The sequence below is a fragment of the Osmia lignaria genome, chromosome 6 (assembly GCF_051020975.1).
Source record: "Osmia lignaria lignaria isolate PbOS001 chromosome 6, iyOsmLign1, whole genome shotgun sequence".
NCBI classification, from domain to species: domain Eukaryota; kingdom Metazoa; phylum Arthropoda; class Insecta; order Hymenoptera; family Megachilidae; genus Osmia; species Osmia lignaria.
In genome coordinates, this window is record NC_135037.1 from 4,367,656 (window position 1) to 4,386,773 (window position 19,118).

General features: G+C 33.9%; 3 protein-coding genes across 7 annotated transcripts in view; 2 read left to right on the plus strand and 1 right to left on the minus strand.

Moving 5' to 3' along the window:
• Nucleotides 1-417: 417 nt before the first annotated feature.
• Nucleotides 418-4,685, minus strand: LOC117601370 (uncharacterized). Of its 3 annotated transcripts, none has more exons than XM_034318041.2 (4): nucleotides 4,238-4,685; nucleotides 3,572-4,006; nucleotides 3,179-3,430; nucleotides 418-3,103 (listed from the first exon to the last, which is right to left on the minus strand). In XM_034318041.2, exons 1-4 carry the CDS (start codon nucleotides 4,400-4,402, stop codon nucleotides 1,646-1,648), a joined length of 2,310 nt encoding a protein of 769 aa, XP_034173932.1. In that variant the 5' UTR covers nucleotides 4,403-4,685; the 3' UTR covers nucleotides 418-1,645. The 3 variants fall into 3 exon arrangements, with proteins under 3 accessions (XP_034173932.1, XP_034173933.1, XP_034173934.1); XM_034318042.2 differs by having other exon boundaries at nucleotides 4,262-4,684; XM_034318043.2 differs by lacking the exon at nucleotides 4,238-4,685 and adding an exon at nucleotides 4,066-4,208.
• A 475-nt stretch (nucleotides 4,686-5,160) lies between these two features.
• Usp39 (ubiquitin specific protease 39) lies at nucleotides 5,161-7,608 on the plus strand. Its single transcript, XM_034318694.2, has 9 exons — nucleotides 5,161-5,314; nucleotides 5,624-5,902; nucleotides 5,984-6,159; nucleotides 6,229-6,454; nucleotides 6,527-6,813; nucleotides 6,873-7,001; nucleotides 7,068-7,129; nucleotides 7,211-7,433; nucleotides 7,504-7,608. Exons 1-9 carry the CDS (start codon nucleotides 5,236-5,238, stop codon nucleotides 7,570-7,572), a joined length of 1,530 nt encoding a protein of 509 aa, XP_034174585.1. The 5' UTR covers nucleotides 5,161-5,235; the 3' UTR covers nucleotides 7,573-7,608.
• A 433-nt stretch (nucleotides 7,609-8,041) lies between these two features.
• Nucleotides 8,042-19,118, plus strand: part of LOC117601648 (rap guanine nucleotide exchange factor 2) — a 159,980-nt gene continuing 148,903 nt past the window's right edge. For all 3 annotated transcript variants that reach the window (XM_034318673.2, XM_034318674.2, XM_076688884.1), the window contains exon 1: nucleotides 8,042-8,334. The gene's annotated coding sequence lies outside the window, so the exon portion shown is untranslated. The remainder of the gene's footprint in view (nucleotides 8,335-19,118) is intronic.

Sequence of the window (19,118 nt, forward strand, 5' to 3'; positions counted from 1 at the left end):
TTAATATGACCGCCATAGCGATAAAACATGTGACGCCATCTACTGTCAAGTGCTAAAAATGAGTTGTTTTATTTCGCCGATAGTCCAGAGGTGTCGCTATAAAAAAAAGCGCGAAAAAAAGAAGTATGTAATATAATTATCGTTTAGGAAAAATTATATGCAAAAATTATGTGGAGCGATGGTTTTAAATCAATAATTTAATTATTTGATTATCCAAATGTGAAAATTAATGTTACAAAACGGTATTTTATCTGATTCCTAAATTTGACTAATTTATAAACCCCAGTGGCGGTCTTTTTAAGAAAATATTTTGTCTACAGTCTAGAGATTCAAAGTGTACATTTATTAAATAAACAAATAAGTCTTAATAAAATAGGTAAATAAAATTTAAAATAATTCTAAACGTGGTTGAAAATTTTTTATATTTTTTATCCAGAGGGTTTATCAGTAATAATATTACAATCATCAAAATTTTATAAATGATGTAATCACTTTATTAATATAATATATCACAATTTCTACTGTGTATAGTGCTGAAAGCTGTTTGAAAGAGCATTGCCAATGAGATGCCACAGAAATATACACTGTGATAGCAGTGATCATATGTAATTCTATTCTTCTGTTTATTTAAAAAAATTATGTCATTAATGAAATACAATCACCATTTCGTAGCACTCCCTTGCAATAGAAGTAGCTATCAGCCTTTTACTTATCAAATAATTTTTCAATGATTTGCTAGGATTGATATGAAAATATTTTCACTTTTTTGATTATAATAATCATATTTTGTATTATAGATAATAAATGTTGCATCTTCTTTTTTATCAGAGGTTTTCATAACAATTTTTAGTGCACACAGAATGCAAAATATGAATTCTCATATGTCCACATAATAAAAAGAATATTTCACAACATATTTCAACATGTTTTTAAATAAATAACGTCCATGTTATTTTATTAACAATATGCATTGATTTTTTACAAACACGTTAAAAAATAAGTTATAAATTATTCGTTTCGATTTTTTTTAAATATATCATTGTTGATTAATACGAGCACTTCATTAAAATTACATATGTATAAATATATGGTGTGATCGTAAATTTGAATAACTTGCGTATAGCATCTTTTTTAAGTTTTTACAATATGTTAAGGATTTTCAGAATCCATTTTAATACGCGTCATTAGATAAATATATTATTACAAGCCAGAAACCAGTTCCTATAATATATGGACTGAAATAGGTTATGAATAATATTATTCACCATTCTGTTAACATAAAGTTGACAATTATCTTATATCTTGATCAATAGAAATCATTTATCTCCAAAATACGTAAGACTATAAATAAAATAAAATAAATTGTTTAAAAATACTTCATATAATTCGGTAAAATATTTACCTATACCGATGTAAAAAAAAAGAAATGATAATGTAAATGATTGTACAATTTGTTTTAGACTCTATGTATAAGTGACTTTAAAAAACATTAATTTTTGCAAAGAATTTTCCAAAATATATTCTTTGTATATAATTTCAACATATACGCTACAATAAAGGAATACATCGTGGTGACTAATGCCGCTTTATAAAATGCAGACTCGATATCTTAGTTCCTGTCGTGCGTTCTTTGTTTTCGTAAATTTCAATCGGCGGTAATCTGAATTCCCTCTTGGGAATCTCGAAGTACAATTTCAGCTGGTAGGATATTTTTTATTTCATTTTGACGAGGAACCGTATCGTCCTTTTGCACGGTTGGTGTATTATGATGTTTCTTTTTGTGACACATCATTGTTGATCTCGACACGAAGGTCTTAGAACAGGCATCGCATTCGTAAGGTCGTTCCCCGGTGTGTAATCTTTTATGGATAGCCATAGGAGTGAATTGTGTAAACGTTTTACCACACACGTCACATCTATAAGGTCGTTCTCCTGTATGCAACCTTCTGTGACACCTCAACGCAGCTCTTCTGGCGAACACTTTTCCACACATGTCGCATTTAAAACTTTTCTCTCCAGTGTGCATGGTTGAATGAATTTTGAGATCAACTCGAGTTAAAAATCCTTTACCACAAACTTCACATAAATAAGGTTTCTCACCAGTATGAATACGTAGATGCGTGTTAAGGTAACTTTTACTAACAAACATTTTATTACATACCACGCATGGATACTGCCGGTTATCCATGCCTGAATGTATTTTTTGATGACTTTTACAGAGTCCTTTAGTTATAAAACCTCTACCACATATCTCACAGACATAAGGTTTAACACCGAGATGCCTGTTCTGATGATCTAACAAGGATTGTTTCGTTTTAAAATGTTGTCCGCATGTATTACACGGAAAGGGTTTTAAATCTGAATGTACTCTTTGGTGAAGGACAAGATAGCTTTTAGACTGGAAACCTTTGCCACACGTGGAACAATTGTAATCAAATTGTCCTGTATGCGTGGCCGTATGTTGTGCAAGCCCTATTTTACTACGAAATGCTTTTTCACAAGTGACGCACTGAAAAGGTTTTTCACCAGTATGTTTTCTCATGTGCTCTTGCAATTTATAATTCGTCCTATATTGTTTGCCACAGTGGGTACAAACTTTTGGAGTCCACTTTTGTCTCATTGTTGCTTGCTTTTTCTCCTCTATACTCGTATCGTTTTGTGAAGGCGTTAATTCTGGTTCTGTGACCTCTTTTCCATTACTAACTACCTTATTTTTATGTACATCACATCCCTCTTTATGTACATTTAGCGCATCCACACTTGTAAAATACAATTCACAGGGACAGTAACAAAAGTACTGTTCAAAATGTGCTATCATATTACTCGATCCTAACGTTGCTTCGTTACAAAATGGGCACACGTACCAGTGTGAACCTGTTTCGTCAACGGTAGGATTATTTAATGTCGTTTCTAATAATGCATTTTTCGCTTCTTTTGTATATTCAACTAAAATTTCGGGATTTCCCGCTGTTACTTGACTTGTTGATGCCAAAGTATTTGTTTGAGAAGCTGTATGTACGGGAGTTTCACTTTCAACTATACGCGATTCTTCCAGATCATTTGTAGTCTCTTGTTGAGCAGAAGAAAAACTTTCATGTGGTACCTACAGACCATAAAATTATTTTTATAAAAACTTTATTTTTGAATGAAATTAATATCATAATTTGAAATAACTCACATTATTTTCAAGTATATTCGTAGGATTTTCTGTAGTCAATCTATCGTGCAACCTATGATACTCTTGTTTAATTGGTACAGATTCGTATTTTACATTATCACAATAATGTACTATTTGTTCACGACTTTGATCCTCAGGATTTATTGAAGTTACATAATTTATTCCTAACTGACTCAAGTGACCACTAACTGTTAAGTTTCCAACTACAGTCATATCTCCCTCCAGATGCATTGCTATCTGGTGATTAGAAACCTGCAACATAAAAATATGAATGAGTAAATTCAATGAGAAACATATTTGACAAATATTTCTGTTCAAAATATTACTGTAATAAATATAGTACAATTTATTTCAGTAACCATATTTGAGCCAAAAAGAAGGTTGTTCATTTACTTCTCGTATATGTTCATCCACCATTCTGACAGTATCTCCATCTAAACAGTCGATACCTGTGACTTCAATATCGGTATCCTGTTGTCCAATTTCTTCTTGCGTGACAACCTGTTCACCACCTGCTAAGTCTATTTCATCCATGACTTGCATGGTATGTATAGCAGTTTCTTCTGTTTCTTGAGAATTTACATGATTTTGTACATTTTCAATATTATTCTGTATTCTATCGATATTCCTTTGAATTCTATTCATTTCTTCTACTTCTTCTAAATCCTGCTTCGATATACGAACAACTTCTCCCTTGGCAATTTCTTTTAGCATTTCCATAAACATCCCTTCAGTGTGTAAACATTTTTCACGAAAATCAAATAATTGGTCCAATTTATAAGCACATTCCTCGCACACTACTTTTGGTAATTGATCAGTCATAGATACCTAAAAATAATTAATCAATTGATAACACTGATATCTGTTGAAAGACAATATTAACTAACATCATAATCATTAGCCTTCTTTCAATCGCGTATGTAGTTAAATGCCTAGCATATACCCTGGTCTTTTGTTATAAGAACGTGAAACCTTGCACTAATTTTCTTCCTCTATTTATAGTTAAATTAGAAAGAGGGGGTGAAGACCAGAGCAGTGAAGATTGCAATGAAATTGTACCTCTATCTTTACGCATGATTTTACCTGTACTGGCAAACACGCGGCTATTTTCTTGTCAATGTTGCGCATTTGATCGCCGGCTTCGAAAATCGGTAATCCCATTAGAATGCCCGTTTTAGTCGCACATAGACGACATAAATAATCAAATTCCTCAACGACGGCCATATCAACCGAACAGAGATCGTCTTGTTGCCAGACTAAAGAGCGACTCAAGGCCCGATCCGGTTTTAATTTAAAAGATCCAATGACAAATGTCTTTTACGTGAATTAGTAAACTTGTGTCACGCATTACGATATTTCTTTAATGTGCCTACTGTAGATCTTCAGTTCAAAACTGTTCTACTTTAAAGATATGCATTATCCGGGGATATTTGTCAAATAAATCTGTGTTCACACCATCGCGAAACCTCCTGCAATCAGTCGTGGCACCCGCAGCGGGGGGGAATTGCTTTAGGTTGCTCTCTTTTCATCTTTAAAGAATTTTGCTTTGTAGATGGCGTGGCAAACATTTTTTCGATCAATTTGCGAGTTATCGCAGATCGACAAGTTTTTGGAACTATACTTTTGAAAAATATATTTTTCCAAAAAGTATTTGTTGAGATGACAGAATCAATTTCTTATTAAAATTTCATCCAACATTTTTAAATGATGCGCCGATGAATACAAAGAATTAATGATAGAACTTGTATATTAAGAGACTATACAAGTATTTTAGACAAATATGTAAAGTATTTTCTAATACTTCACTTAAAATTAAAATCAATATTTTCTGAATCAAAGATCTATAATAAATTATATTGAAATAAATTAATACAATTGCAAATTAACATTATATATTCCGTTTTAATATAGGGAAACTAGAAATCATCAATGTTATTTTTACTTATATGTTAATTAAATGTATGTAATTTAATAAAGAAGTATACAGTTTAGCAGTATTAACTTTTATTTAACAAATATTTCTTCATAAAAGTGAATTATACTGATTTCTAATAAAAATGGCGACGAATAAACAGGGAAATCAACAAAAACGAAAATTATTGCAACAAAAGAATAATTTAGATGAAGAAAATGACAGTGAGTACTTTTAATCACACTTCCTTAAAATTTTTATTGTTTATAGGTTTAAATATTAGTTACAAAGGTAATGAAAGGTTTGAAGTTTGTTTACATACATGAATTTTAAGGTTAGATATTTTCTTTCTTATTTTAATCATTAAACATTGATTTATCGTTGTTTTTTCGTGGAACACTGTTTCTTTCAGCTTTAATGAAGCTTATACTAAATCAGATGAATATAAATTTTCACAACTGTATATGTTATATTTCAATAAAGTTCTTAACCTAAACGTAGGTTAAGATTCAATGTCGTTACTTTGTTTACAGGAAATGTTAAGATCGCCAAAACAAATTTGGACGCACCAAGACTGTGTCCCTACTTGGATACAATAAATCGTCAATTTCTGGACTTTGATTTTGAAAAATTGTGTTCAGTATCATTGTCAAGGATTAATGTATATGCCTGCCTTGTATGTGGAAAGTATTTCCAAGGCAGAGGTACTAATACTCATGCATATACACATAGTGTAGCAGAAAGTCATCATGTATTCCTTAATCTTCACACATTGAAATTTTATTGTCTACCTGACAATTATGAGATAATTGGTAATCGATCATCATTATCATTTTCTCATTTTGTGTTTATTAAAATGTATTTGTATTCAATAATAAATAATTAATATTTAGATTCATCATTGGATGACATAAAGTATGTTTTAAATCCCACATTTGATAAAGCACAAATTGGCCAATTGGATAAAAGTGATAAATTATCTAGAGCCATTGATGGTTCATTGTATTCTCCAGGTATTGTGGGAATGAATAATATCAAAGCAAATGATTACTGTAATGTTATTTTACAAGTAAGTTAATTCCAGATACTTATAGTTGCTTGTTTATTTTATCAGGATCATAATAATTAATTTTTACAGGCACTTTCTCATGTCACACCTTTAAGAGACTTTTTCTTAAGAGAATCTAATTATTCCCATGTAAAAAGACCACCAGGTGATTCTTCTTATCTATTAGTTCAACGTTTTGGAGAATTAATGAGGAAACTATGGAATCCACGTAATTTTAAAGCTCATGTTAGTCCACACGAAATGTTGCAAGCTGTTGTATTATGGAGCAAAAAGAGATTTCAATTTACAGAACAGGGTATATAATATATTATTACAAGAAAACACTTATGATGTTAAGTTTAATGCATATAAAGGATATGTTTTTTAGGTGATCCAATTGACTTTTTGTCATGGTTTATGAATGCTCTTCATTTAGCATTAAATGGTACCAAAAAGCGTGATTCTAGTATAGTGTACAAAACATTCTTGGGTCATATGCGTATATACACACGAAAAATACCACCTCTTGAATTAGACGAAAGTCAAAGAAGTGAACTGCTTCATACTGTAGAATACGGCGAAACTGTAACAGAAAGTCCATTTTTGTACCTAACATGTGATCTTCCTCCACCACCTCTTTTTAAGGACCAGTTTACTGAAAATATTATCCCTCAAGTTAGTATTCATTTAATATAAATATCATGAACGCAATAAGATATTTTTTATTTCTCTAGGTTAACTTGTATACATTGTTGAATAAATTTAATGCTGTAACCGAGAAAGAATACAAAACTTATAAGGAGAATTTTATGAAAAGATTTGAAATAACAGAACTTCCACCTTATCTTATACTTTATATAAAGGTAAGTTTTATTTAATATATCTAACTCTTATGAGTTACTCAGTATAATAAACTTTTTTTTGTTCAGAGGTTTACAAAAAATACGTTCTTCGTAGAAAAAAATCCCACCATAGTTAACTTTCCGGTTAAGTAAGTCATTCTTATAACATTGCTTTTTATATCTCAAGAAAAGATATGATCAATTGATTTTCCAATATCTACACGTTACAGAAATGTAGATTTTGGTGATATTTTAACACCTGAAGTGAAACAAAGACATCCATATACAACATATGACCTAGTTGCAAATATAGTTCACGATGGCGAGCCTGGTCAGGGAACATATAGGGTACACATTTTACACAGAGCTACTGGTCAGTGGTATGAAATGCAAGATTTACATGTGACTCAAATTCTACCCCAGATGATAACCTTGACCGAAGCATACATACAAGTACGTATTTATACCATAATTTTTCTTCTTATAGTTTGAATAAGTATCTTTTATGTTTTTGCATTTTCAGATTTATGAATTAAAGAAAGATACACTCTCAGAAAATGGTGACAATAAGAGCGAGAAGACAGTAACGTGATAAATGTAATTTTCTAAATAAAATATTTAAATTTTCCATTTTTCTTTACTGTTTACTTCCCACACTCTATAATAAATCCAATCTCAATAGAATATTTCATTAGGAAATTATCCGTCAATTTTAACATTCAGATTAAGAAACATTCGAAATATAAATATATCGATCTTGGTCGATGACGTAGTTTCGATATGTCATTGAACATCGTTTCGCACGCGGAAAGTTGGATGTATGTACGCAAGTCGAAATTAATATTCAAAAATTTAACCGTAAATTTACTTATAATGAAAATAAAATTAGAAATGCTGCTCCATTTTATACGCGTCTGACCCTGCGGGCCGCCGATCGTGCCGAAAGTAGCCGAGCTCTTCCGAAAAGATCGGAAGTGTACACGAACTGGAAGTGGAAGTCGCGTCGCTGGTGGGGAATGTTTGTAGGGTGGGGGGTAGAGTGTCGCGCCGAAGCCGAAGCGAACCGGAGTAGAGTTACAACCGGCACGCGATACGGTCACGAGCGAACGTCCTTTTGTATGCTTCGCGCTTTTTCTGTCTTTATTTCTGTCGTGCTTTTTGTTTTCGGTGTGTGTATCGGGACAACGCGTTACGTGTATCGTTCATTTACGCGTTTTAGTGATACTGACCATACCTCTCCGCCATCGTAGTTCATTGTCGCGAGTGCTTTGGCTGTGTGTATATACCTTGTGTTGTCCAGTGTGTTCTCAGCACGTGGATTATCACCGGTTCGGAGTGACGCTGTCTACACACGGTGAGTGTTTCTTTTTGTTTCAACAAAAACTATAGAATCCTTTGATTCACGAGTGAAAGGATTCAATGCGTGCGTAAGAATTTTTCGAAAAATCGTGGCAGCCTGCTGGCGGTAACGGTTCTATCTCGTGCAAACGGCACCTGACGGAGAATCTCCATTTCCTTTAAAGCTTTCCCGCGTAACATTGTCCGACATCGTGCGCAAGCTTGCTATTTGCAAAATCCTTGAAACGTTTAAGAGACTAGAAAAAATAAAACGAGATCCGCCATTTAATGCTAATTCCCTAGCGGTTTGGTTATTCCCGTACACATGGCTCATGTTAATTCGGATTTGCGTCGGCATCTTGGCATTACGTGCTACCTTCCACTAACCGCTCCAAATACCTGTTTCTTATGCGAATCTGAAAAAAAACCATCTGATTGCGTGGTCCCCGTAGTGGAGTCGCAACGTTCTCCGGTTAAAAAGTGGGGAGGTACATTGACTCTCGAAGAAGCTGCGAGTTTCGGATTCCTAGTATCTTGCTTGTAATCGTTGCATCGTGTAAACCAGTTTCCGCGTGCGAAACGACGCTCGATGACATATCGAAACTACGTCATCGACCAAGATCGATATATTTTCAACTCGATATTTTGCTAGCTCAAACTCGTTTTTTACGATTCATTTTAATTTTATGAATATTTCCAACGGCTGTTATTTTGAAATATGAACGTCTTGCGTTGGGTCACTACATATAAAACAGTAAGTGCTTGATAATTCCCTGCATTGGGGAATTATTGAGTATTCTTTGGAATTCATTTATTTTTGTGAAACAACTATATGTTTATTGGTTATCTGAGCATTTCTAACAGGAAATTATCGAGCATCTACTATAATAGCGAAATAATTAAATGCAGCTCGATAATTGCCTGCATTTGGAAATTATCAAGAATTCTTCAGAATTTATTTATTTTTGCGACACAAATACATATTCATTTGGTATTTAAGCAGTCCCAACAGGAAATTATCAAGCGTCTACTGTAATAGCAATATAATCAAATCTTGACTAAATATAAAAAAAAGCGCAAAACTAGAGGATTGGCGAGGAGTACGCTCGTCAAATTGTTAACAGAACCCATTGGAAGGAACGTGGAAACGAAAGAGAACCCTGGCAAGTAATTGCATGGTTTTTCTTGGGAGCCGTTCGTAAACCGAAGGAATAGATGGGATTCCCGGGCCGCGGAGGACGTTACTGACATTCTTATGGAATGTTTTTAACGTGGGTGGTATATTAAGCAGAAATGCACCGTATGATGCACTGTTTCGTTTCGAGATCCTCTGACGGTCGTCCCTCGCCAGACCTAATATCTCATCGTCCAGCCGCGTTTCAGAAACGCGTAGAAAATAGCGAGGGAACCTTTTGCTTCTTTTATGAGTTGCTTTTCAAATATACATCTCGGGCAACGGTCAGTTGGCGGGTATAAACGTGTCAAGGATGGAGATCATGGTTGTATTCATCTACGTGGTACACATCCTTGAGGCATTTCAGTATCGATCGAGGATACGGGAGCGTATCCGGTGTAATTTGAACATAACACGCCTAGATCATTGTTTTGATTCTTGCTTAGAGTCTTCTTACTTTGTTTTCGTTGTCGGACTTTATTTACAGTCGTTCAAGTATTACATCTTACAGTGGCACAACCATAATTCCCCGATAGGGGATCTAAAAACAATTTTTTCTATACCTTATTAGCATCGTATGATAATATTAACGTTATTATTTAAAATTTTCATAAATATTCCGGTGTTTATTAAGGACCAGATTTTTAGCTTCTTAATAAAGGGGTTAATTGATTCTTCTGACCCGTTCCTCCAGTTGCACTACTTACACAGGGTGCCCCGGGCAAGTGGGCCTAATGCTCTAAAAAGGTGCATGATAGAAAAAAATGTTGCTAGGTAGAATTAAATAACATCGAATAGAGTATCACTTGATAGGAGTATTGGTTATGGAAGTAAAGTCGTTCCAAAGATTTTAAAATCAATTTCGTTTATATCAAACGGGATCATATATTTATTTTAATGTTAATGGATGTATCGTGTTACTCATTATAAAAAAATGTTAGGATACTGGGTTCGAAAATTGATTAGTTCAAAAGATATCTTAGGTAGCGTAGTAGTATTTCTCAACCGCGATTTGGAAATTAATAATTTGATAGGGTGCATTAACAGAACTTTTCGAAGAAAATTCCATCAGTAAACTTTAGTTATAGGATAGTAAATAAAATTACACGGGTCGTAAATTCAACAAAGTTTGCGATTATCAAGGCGTTAAAGAACTTCCAAGAAACTTGATACCTCTACTAAAAATTTTATTAATCAAGGTTATAAATTAATTTTCCATGCTTAAAACATTAAATGCCAGAAAATAGTAATATAATCTCTGATTGAAACATAAATTGAGCGAATGAAATTCGTTAAAATAAATTATTCTAAAATTCGAAATAATCTGATCTCCGCTTTAATTGTCTGTAATTAAAACGGAAAGTATCATCGAAAGAAGATATTAATCTGAACAGATTAAACACTTTCCCCGACTGTCGTTGAATTTATCCAGCACAATGGTAGCTTGTTAATTAATTCGCGCCGTTTCTGAAGTACTTTCTTGTCTGAAAAAAGGAAGAAAGAAGGAAAGGTAATAATCGATCGTTCGTCGAAACTGATTAGCGAAAAAACGCTCGTTACCGTTGTCAGACACGAATCCGCGTAATTAACCGACGCCGCGTGGAAGAAAGTTTTCGTTCCGATTCTTTTTTCCTTTTTTTTTTTCCATTCACGGAGGATTCTCCACAGGAAGGTAAGACATTATTGTTTTCCCCGTAGCAGGAAGTCGTCTCGTACGCGAAATAAATCCGCAAAGGAGAAAGTCGCGAGTTTTGTCGTTGCACACGCGTGTATGCGAGCGAGTATAGGGTGACACAAAGAAGAGGAATCGAGTCTCGTATTCCATGCAGGTAGAAAGAAGATGCGGTTTCCTAGAGATAATAGTCTGAAGAATAGCAGGTTACCAGCTGTTACACGACTTCAAGCTGGCTTTGCACGTTCCTCCAATTTGCACATGCAAATTTACCCAAATAAACTGAATTCATTACCCTGTTCACGTGTTCAGTTTAGATTCTACTATTTTATTGCTGGTTAATTAATTTGATTAGGGTGAGATGTAGAATAATTTTGGGACTTGGTGCAAGAAATAGTAATGTTATATTTTTGCAAAAATTGAGTTTGCACTCAATTGGGTATTTAGGGAAAATTAAAAATGTAGAAACAAACTGTTAAAAAAAGTTTTAAATATTTTAGTGTTTTATCAATTTTATTTTTATCTATTTCGTACCCACTTTTAATTATAAATAGAGTAACTGTGGATTTAATTTTGACGGGGTCAAATTTCTCCTCACCATGGTACTTAAATGAAAATTCCAAGAATTTCAGTTTCAATTTATGAAGAAGAATTAGCTCGTGTTGGTGATTTGAAAAGAAATTAAAAGAAGCTTTTAGTAGTTCCTCGGATTGAAATACATGTTTCTTTCTATCTTCTTAGGAATGCAAGAATCTCATCACAAATAACCGCTATGTTAGGTCGTTTATTATTATCATCTTCTTTGAGACTGGTTCTGCCAGTTTGAAATCTATAAATTTAATGATAGGCGATGCTTTCGATTCTGCGAACCTAGTACAGCTTTATAATCGATTTTATATTCATCATAACATTTCTAATTCCAATGGTTTATGGCATCGTTATGATTATAGATCTTTTATATTATAAAACACGTTTATTGTTGGAAAGAGTAAAAATGAATAAGAAGACATTAGCCACAAGTGAATTATTTTATTTATCTATCTCTTCAAGTCTTCTACAAAAATTAATATTATTCTGTAATAATATTACAATTATTGTATTATAATATTAACTTTTGTAATTTTTGAGATAAATTTACTTAATCAAGCTGCAAATATTCAAATTGAATTTTATTATTCAATAACAATAAATTCATAAAATAATCTGTCTATCTCTTCTATTTTATACAAATTCTAAGCTCCTCAGGATGAATGTCGTGTTCCACTTAAAAATAGTGTATACAATTACAGATTCGTAGAATTCGATTAAAGATCCAAGAATTTATGTATGCTGACAGTGAAAGAGTATTTGAAGATTTCAGATAGTCAGGTAGTTTGTCGTCTTTCGACTGAAGGGTTCTATTTCACTTGGAGCAATCAAGATCAAAGTTTGTTACATAGTGAGAAAAAGGGAGGAGGAAATACGGCCAGAATTTTGGAATACCATGGATGGCTTTAGAATGAAAGAATGTCACTGGAAGGCAGGGATTCTCTCTCGTCAGATTACGATTGGGAATACGTTTCACTTCGAATTCGCGTATTTTACTTGCATGACACTTCAATCACCAAAAAGGAGATCTAAAATCGTCCCAAAACTAGGGCACACCAGCTTGAATAATCTTTCTTAAAGAACAATGAGAGTATCTTATTAAAATTTATAAAAATATTGTGAATTTTAATACAACATAAAATTAATAATATTACCAATTAATAAATAGTAATAAGCAGTGATAATATTACTAATTTAATATAATATTTTTGTATTTCAGGCTCCCTTTAATATTTTACTAGATTGCTGCAAAATTACATAAATTTTTAAATAGTTACATGATAATCCAAAAAAACGAGTTAATGTTCAAGATTTTAACAAACAGTCCCCTCAAATGATTATTTTTCAAATGAGATAAACAAGAAACTATAAAATATTTATTTCAAAAAATCAAACAAATTTTCTTTTAATACATAGAGAGTAGAATTTGGAAAATCATATAGGTAGTATGTATTACGAACCAGTTGAAAGAAAAGATGAAACAATTAACACAAATAATTTCTCACAAAGAGTCGAAACGTGTTTTAATAGCAAAAATGTCGATCACTTCATCGTTTCGTCGCTTGTTAGACATGGAAGTAATTTTCTTTGTATCGAAATTGCATTTTTTCCGTGTTCATTAGTACAAGAATACATACTACAGTGATTCATTCAGTTCGAACAATTGTCATTGATTAACCTCATTACGACAATGGTGTAATCACGTGTAGTAATGTGTAGAGGTTGATGTACCTTCTTGTCTTTAGATGCAACATTCATTAAAATTAAATCGCAATTATAGATAGAATCATTCAAAAAATAATTTACATAGAATACCTAGCTTTTCATTAAAATATTGAGATTAACGTTCAAAATTATTTAAAATAAAATATCAATTAACATATCTAGATTTTCAATATAAAATATTATGTAATAGTGCTTATAATGTATGGAAGAAAAAAATATCTATGTTAAAAAGATTAGGTTAAACCGGGTAATCATCAGATCGGGTCGGGCAGAATTCCGAAAATTTGTTCGGGTACCCGTAATTTTGAGACTCGAATATCAACTAGAAAATCGACTCTGCATTCGCGGCATGATTTTTTAAACTTACCTCAAATTTGTAAGTTTAAACTCGAGTTCGGGTCCCGAAAGAGTTAATATTAATTACACCTAATATTGCCCAGTCAACAGGTAAACAGTCTTCCAGTTGGTAGGGCGTTAACAGTCGGTCTTCAAAGCCACCTGTACACGTTGTTCTCACCGAAAGGGTTAATAAAAACGTACACAAGTCCGGGGGGAATAAAAACTCCTTAGTCGGGGAACAAGTTAGCCCTGTCGGCGTTGTGACGTACACTTTCGGTGCTCTTCTTTACGCGATGATTAGAAGCGGAAGGACACCGTCGTCACTCGCGCAGATTGAATACAATGGCCACGGTGTGTACCCTCATTTACGTAATGCACTAGGAGAAAAAGACAATGCCGTCTGGCGCTTCTCTCGTTTATGATTCGTTGCCCGGGAGACACGAAAAGAAAAATTACAGGGTGGTTCGTTGCCGTGTCGTTACCGCCTTTCGAACGTGAAATCTCAAGAGTTCCTCTCATTCACTTGCTCTCTTTTCTTTCTTTCTCAATGCACGATAACGCGTATATATTTGCTCGGAATAGAGAAAGAGAGAGTTAAGTACGTCCTCGTCGTGGAATAAGTACGTGGGTGCAACGACGCGTCGATGACTCGATTTCTCTGGAGACTGTTTCTTTTCCTTTCTTTTTTTTAGTTGCTTTTTCTCATGGACCACTGTCTGATGCATTGCTACGCCCCCGAGAGACGGAAATCTCGTCGGTGAAATTGCAATTAATTGAAAAGTTAAATGGGCTCGATGGTACCTCGTTCGCTACTTCCTGCACCTCCACGGCAATTTCCTCTTTTTCTTTCTTTAATGAGCACGTATGTCGGGATTATGAATTTTAGTATCTTTGTAAGAATTATTCGTTTATCACCTGATAATTGGTGTTTGATTGGTTTTCAATCGAGTACCTGATTTGAAAGTAGGGGTGTACGGGTCGGGTAGATTCGGTCCAAAATGTTGTTGGGAACCCGATACCCGATTTCGTTACACTTTTAGTTGAATTATTCACCATACAAGTATTATAAAACAATTTTACCTGAATTATTACACCTATATTTTTTAATGAAGATTAATTCAAGTAGCTTTGTATCCTTCATAAATAAACTCATCATTATTTATTAAAATAAAGAGAAACCTGCCATTCAGTTTCGTTCCACTGTTCTATAAATGGTGCAAAATGAATAATTTCACTTGTAGCTCGTAATAGTTGAGCATTTACCGTAACAGGTAATCCGAGATTAATGATCGAACGCAATCGCATTAAGTCGCTCGCTTTGTACATTTGCGGTAAGTGGTAATAACGTTGCTCTATAAATGATGTCTCAGACAGTTGCACATGCATCGTTTTCTCTAAGATTGCTGCACCTGTACGATCGATAAATGACACGAAGAAGAAGAAGAAGACGAAGAAGAGATGCTTCCTTGAAGAATAAAGGCAGAAGATTGCGCTCGTCTTTCGTGACAGAAGATGCTCTGAATGAGAGATTACGGACGAAAGGTCTGAGCTGCAAATCTGAAGACCAAAACTGTCACGAATATATTTGTTACGTGTATTCTTTTTCTCAGAAGAAAAATTTAGCAGATAATTTAAATCATTATAAATTTAAATGTTAGAATATTATATCAAAAATTTTTCCCTGTATTTTGGGGTAATTTTTCCATCTTTCTGTGGTAGAAAACAGGAAATTTGTGAAAAGTCACGAATTCAACGCCGGATCAATGGGAAGTCTAGGTCATAAAATATTAAATAAAATTCTTTTTACTGTTGCCTTTTTTCTCTACGATTAAATGTTATTTAATTTTATTCAGAATAAATTACAATTTTCGAACTAATAATAAGTCTATCAACCAAGGGTGCCCTCATAAATTTGATAGTCCCGGTCCCCAGCAAATCTTAATTTAGTTTTGCATAAATTTAGTTGCCGGCCTAATATTAGCAGAATTTTTCCAATTATGCAAAGTAGTCCAAATACTTCTAAATGACAGTGTATGTGATACTAACCCTTAGACTGTTAAAGTTTTGCTAATTTTATAATAAAATATTGCCCTTTGCATTGTTCTCGTGAATCCGATATGAAAGCTCCTGTTTCGCACGTGTATGCAGGTATAATTCGTGCAAGGAAGCAACTAGTACATGTATGGGTGGTTCGTCATATGGGTTACCTCGAAGCAAGATCGCGGCTAGAAGGACAGGCTAACGGAAGTGGATTTTTTTTTTCTCTTTACTGCAGTCGCGTTTCAGTAATTTCTTACGGAAAATAGGGGAACTTGAAATATTCTAGCCAGGTAATTAGAGACTTAATGTGTTTCAAACCCTTGGGACCCACGCTCTTTTGTCCGTGAAGGAAAGATTGCGATCGGGGCCCACTTTCTATTGCTTCGTTCTCTCGTTTCCTGCGTTTCTTAGACGATCATTCTAACCGCCTATGCAAATTCAAGTTTCTCTCTGCTAGAAGATTAACAATTTTTGAATCCTCAACAGGGGTGCATTCACAGGGGTGAATCTTCTAAATTTTTCATTTACATATATTCTGAAAATATTTTTTCAAATTTTCAAGTTGATTTGCAAAATCGAGAGTGACCAAGGCCGGATTGAGATTTCTGAGGCTTGGGGCTTTTAATTTTTGCTTCAAAAATTGAAATTTATTTTGGATAAAATTAAATACCATATAAAAATAGTCAAAAAATGTCATTCAATATTTTATGACTTAATAAATGGAAGGCTTATAACAGAGTCCTCTGCAAAGAGGGGCCTAGGGTTGTATCCCTCTTTAATTCAATGCTGGGGATGACAAATTTATTCTTCTCAAAACTCTATACAATTTTTTGTTAAATTGAAAAATAAAAAGATACATTTTGAATAATTCTATTTCCTTTTTTTTTGTTTCTTAAATTAATGAAGTATGTCATTAAATTTGTATTGCGGTTCATTCAAGCATACTGTGCTCGTCAAATGGCTTAATACCCTCAGTCTTCATGGTTCGTTCACGTTGCAGTGTATTAAGTAACATTTCAATATACTGTCTCCGGGTTACGGTAGTATCGTAACTAGATCACTGCTATAAATTCAGTCGTATCGATTCTCTTTAGTCTGAATTATTTCAAATAGGAAATTCGAGGTTAATGATTTTGTACTACAGGAAGTGGCTTATCGTTTGGACACTAATTATAATGGTTTAAGTTAATTCAGAAATTTACTACATTCTAATCTAATCTGAAGTTACACAGCGATAGGGAACTGTTTACAGAAGCAACGACTTCTTTCGTCAGGTAATAAAACGCTCAGCCTTTAACTTTTTTAAGCGTGTACACATCGTGATGATTACGCAAATTTCCAGTTGTCGAGCTGTGTAACATTCTTCGAATTACAGTTAAACTTTCCGAGACGATGTAACGTGAGTTTGGAACTGGAGTAATGATTTGACGAATGATTTCAAAGCAAGTTTTTATTCAACAGAATTATACAAATAGATTCTGTAAAATTTTTAATTTTTTCAGTATTTAAAATAATGAACAGTTTAGAAGAAAAATGTTCACTTTAAATTTCTATCTAATAGATATGATTCTGAGGTCTTAGAAAATTTTTTAAGTGCAAAAGAAGATAAAGTGAAGCGGGTTACTCATTTGTTTCTGACGTGAGTGACATTGTGAAATTTGTAAAGACAATGGCAAATTGTATTTACGTGAACCATTGTGAGCCACAGTTTATGTTTTCCAACCTACATATTCGTTTAAGCACGTGTCCTCAAAACGTGATTCCTATTTTTGAGGGATTCTGTAATTACTATCAGTAGGTGAATATACAGAATTATTGTGTCATAAATTATGATGCCTTGTAGAATTGTACAGGTGAATCTAAAATTTTATTTAAAAAAGAAGACTATGTGTAGATTTGCGATCAAATCAGGTTTCCCCATAAAAAATGATGATATCCAGGGTTCTCGAACTCCTCTTTACCATTCCCCTTTGAGTTTCAGGGTTTTGGGGTTCCTGGCCTTCGCCATTTGCCTCCCCTTCCCCGAACACTTACTTCTCCCCTTTGACGGCTATTTTTTCCTAAATTATTTGTCATTATTTTTTTTTGCTAAATTACTTTTACCATTAATATTGTCAAAATCAGGATTTTCAAAATTCCTGCTTGTTACGATTTTTCTGTTTTTCGACCCAAATATTCTTCCCCAGAACAAACTCTCGAGTTGGTAGATGTTACGTGTCACGATGATAAACTGCAGCTGCACAAGCGAATGTTAGAGCTGACAGTTTCCGTTTTCTGACCTAAATGCTCAAGTTTGATCCTAATTTTTGTATCAGCCTATAGAAGTCTCGAAGCACTGTAAATTGCATACAAGGTACATAGATAAATTGCAATTTTGCAATTTTTAGTTTTTGAATAGGGGAGTCAACTGACTTTTTTAACCCTCTCGCCCTAGTTTCGCTAGTGGCAGGTTCCCAACTTTTGTACGATCCGGTAGAAAGTTAGAATGACAAACTGCGGCTGCATAAGCAACTATTGTGACCCAGAGTGAACGTTTTCCGTTAGACATTATTATCCGCACCACCTGTCTTAACGTATGTGCTCTTCCCCTTCCTCCGTTATCTTTCCTCTTGTATCAAGACACTCTCCTTTACGCTGTTCGCGCCCGTATTCGAGCGTCCTCGTTTTCCCTTCTCTCTTCAGCGTCGTCTAGAAGACCGCTTCCTTCCTTCCTATCTTCCTTCCTCTGTCGTTCTAGCGGCTACCATATTCGTCTGCGTTGTTACACCTGCGACTTTAAAGGCTCGCTGAACTGTTTTATTTAAATTGCAGCCTGACGGACGACCGTCAGCTGGCTACCTGACCAAAATCGGCTGCGCTGTTTGCCTACTCTGATGAGTTTCGATCGTTAGAAACGTCGATGCAACCTCGTCAGTGGATGTAAATGTTGGAGTTTTCTGTTAATTTGGTTGAATTTGCTGAGGCTTCCTTTCAGGAGAACAGTCTTTGCACGTTTTGAATTATATTATATGATAGAATTTCGTCTGTTTCAAAATATTTATAATTAAAAATTATGATTTTATATTGCTGATTGGCAAAAAATTTCATATTAAGTTTTATCGCATCATTTGAGTACAAAATTTTTCCTTATATTTTGGATGATTTTCCATTTCTCTGTAATAGAATATTTGTAAGCAAGGGGGCTAATGGGGGCTATAGCTCTGCCCCTTTGCTTTTTTTCTTGATGATTAATTCTTACCGAATTTCATTTAGAATAAATTTC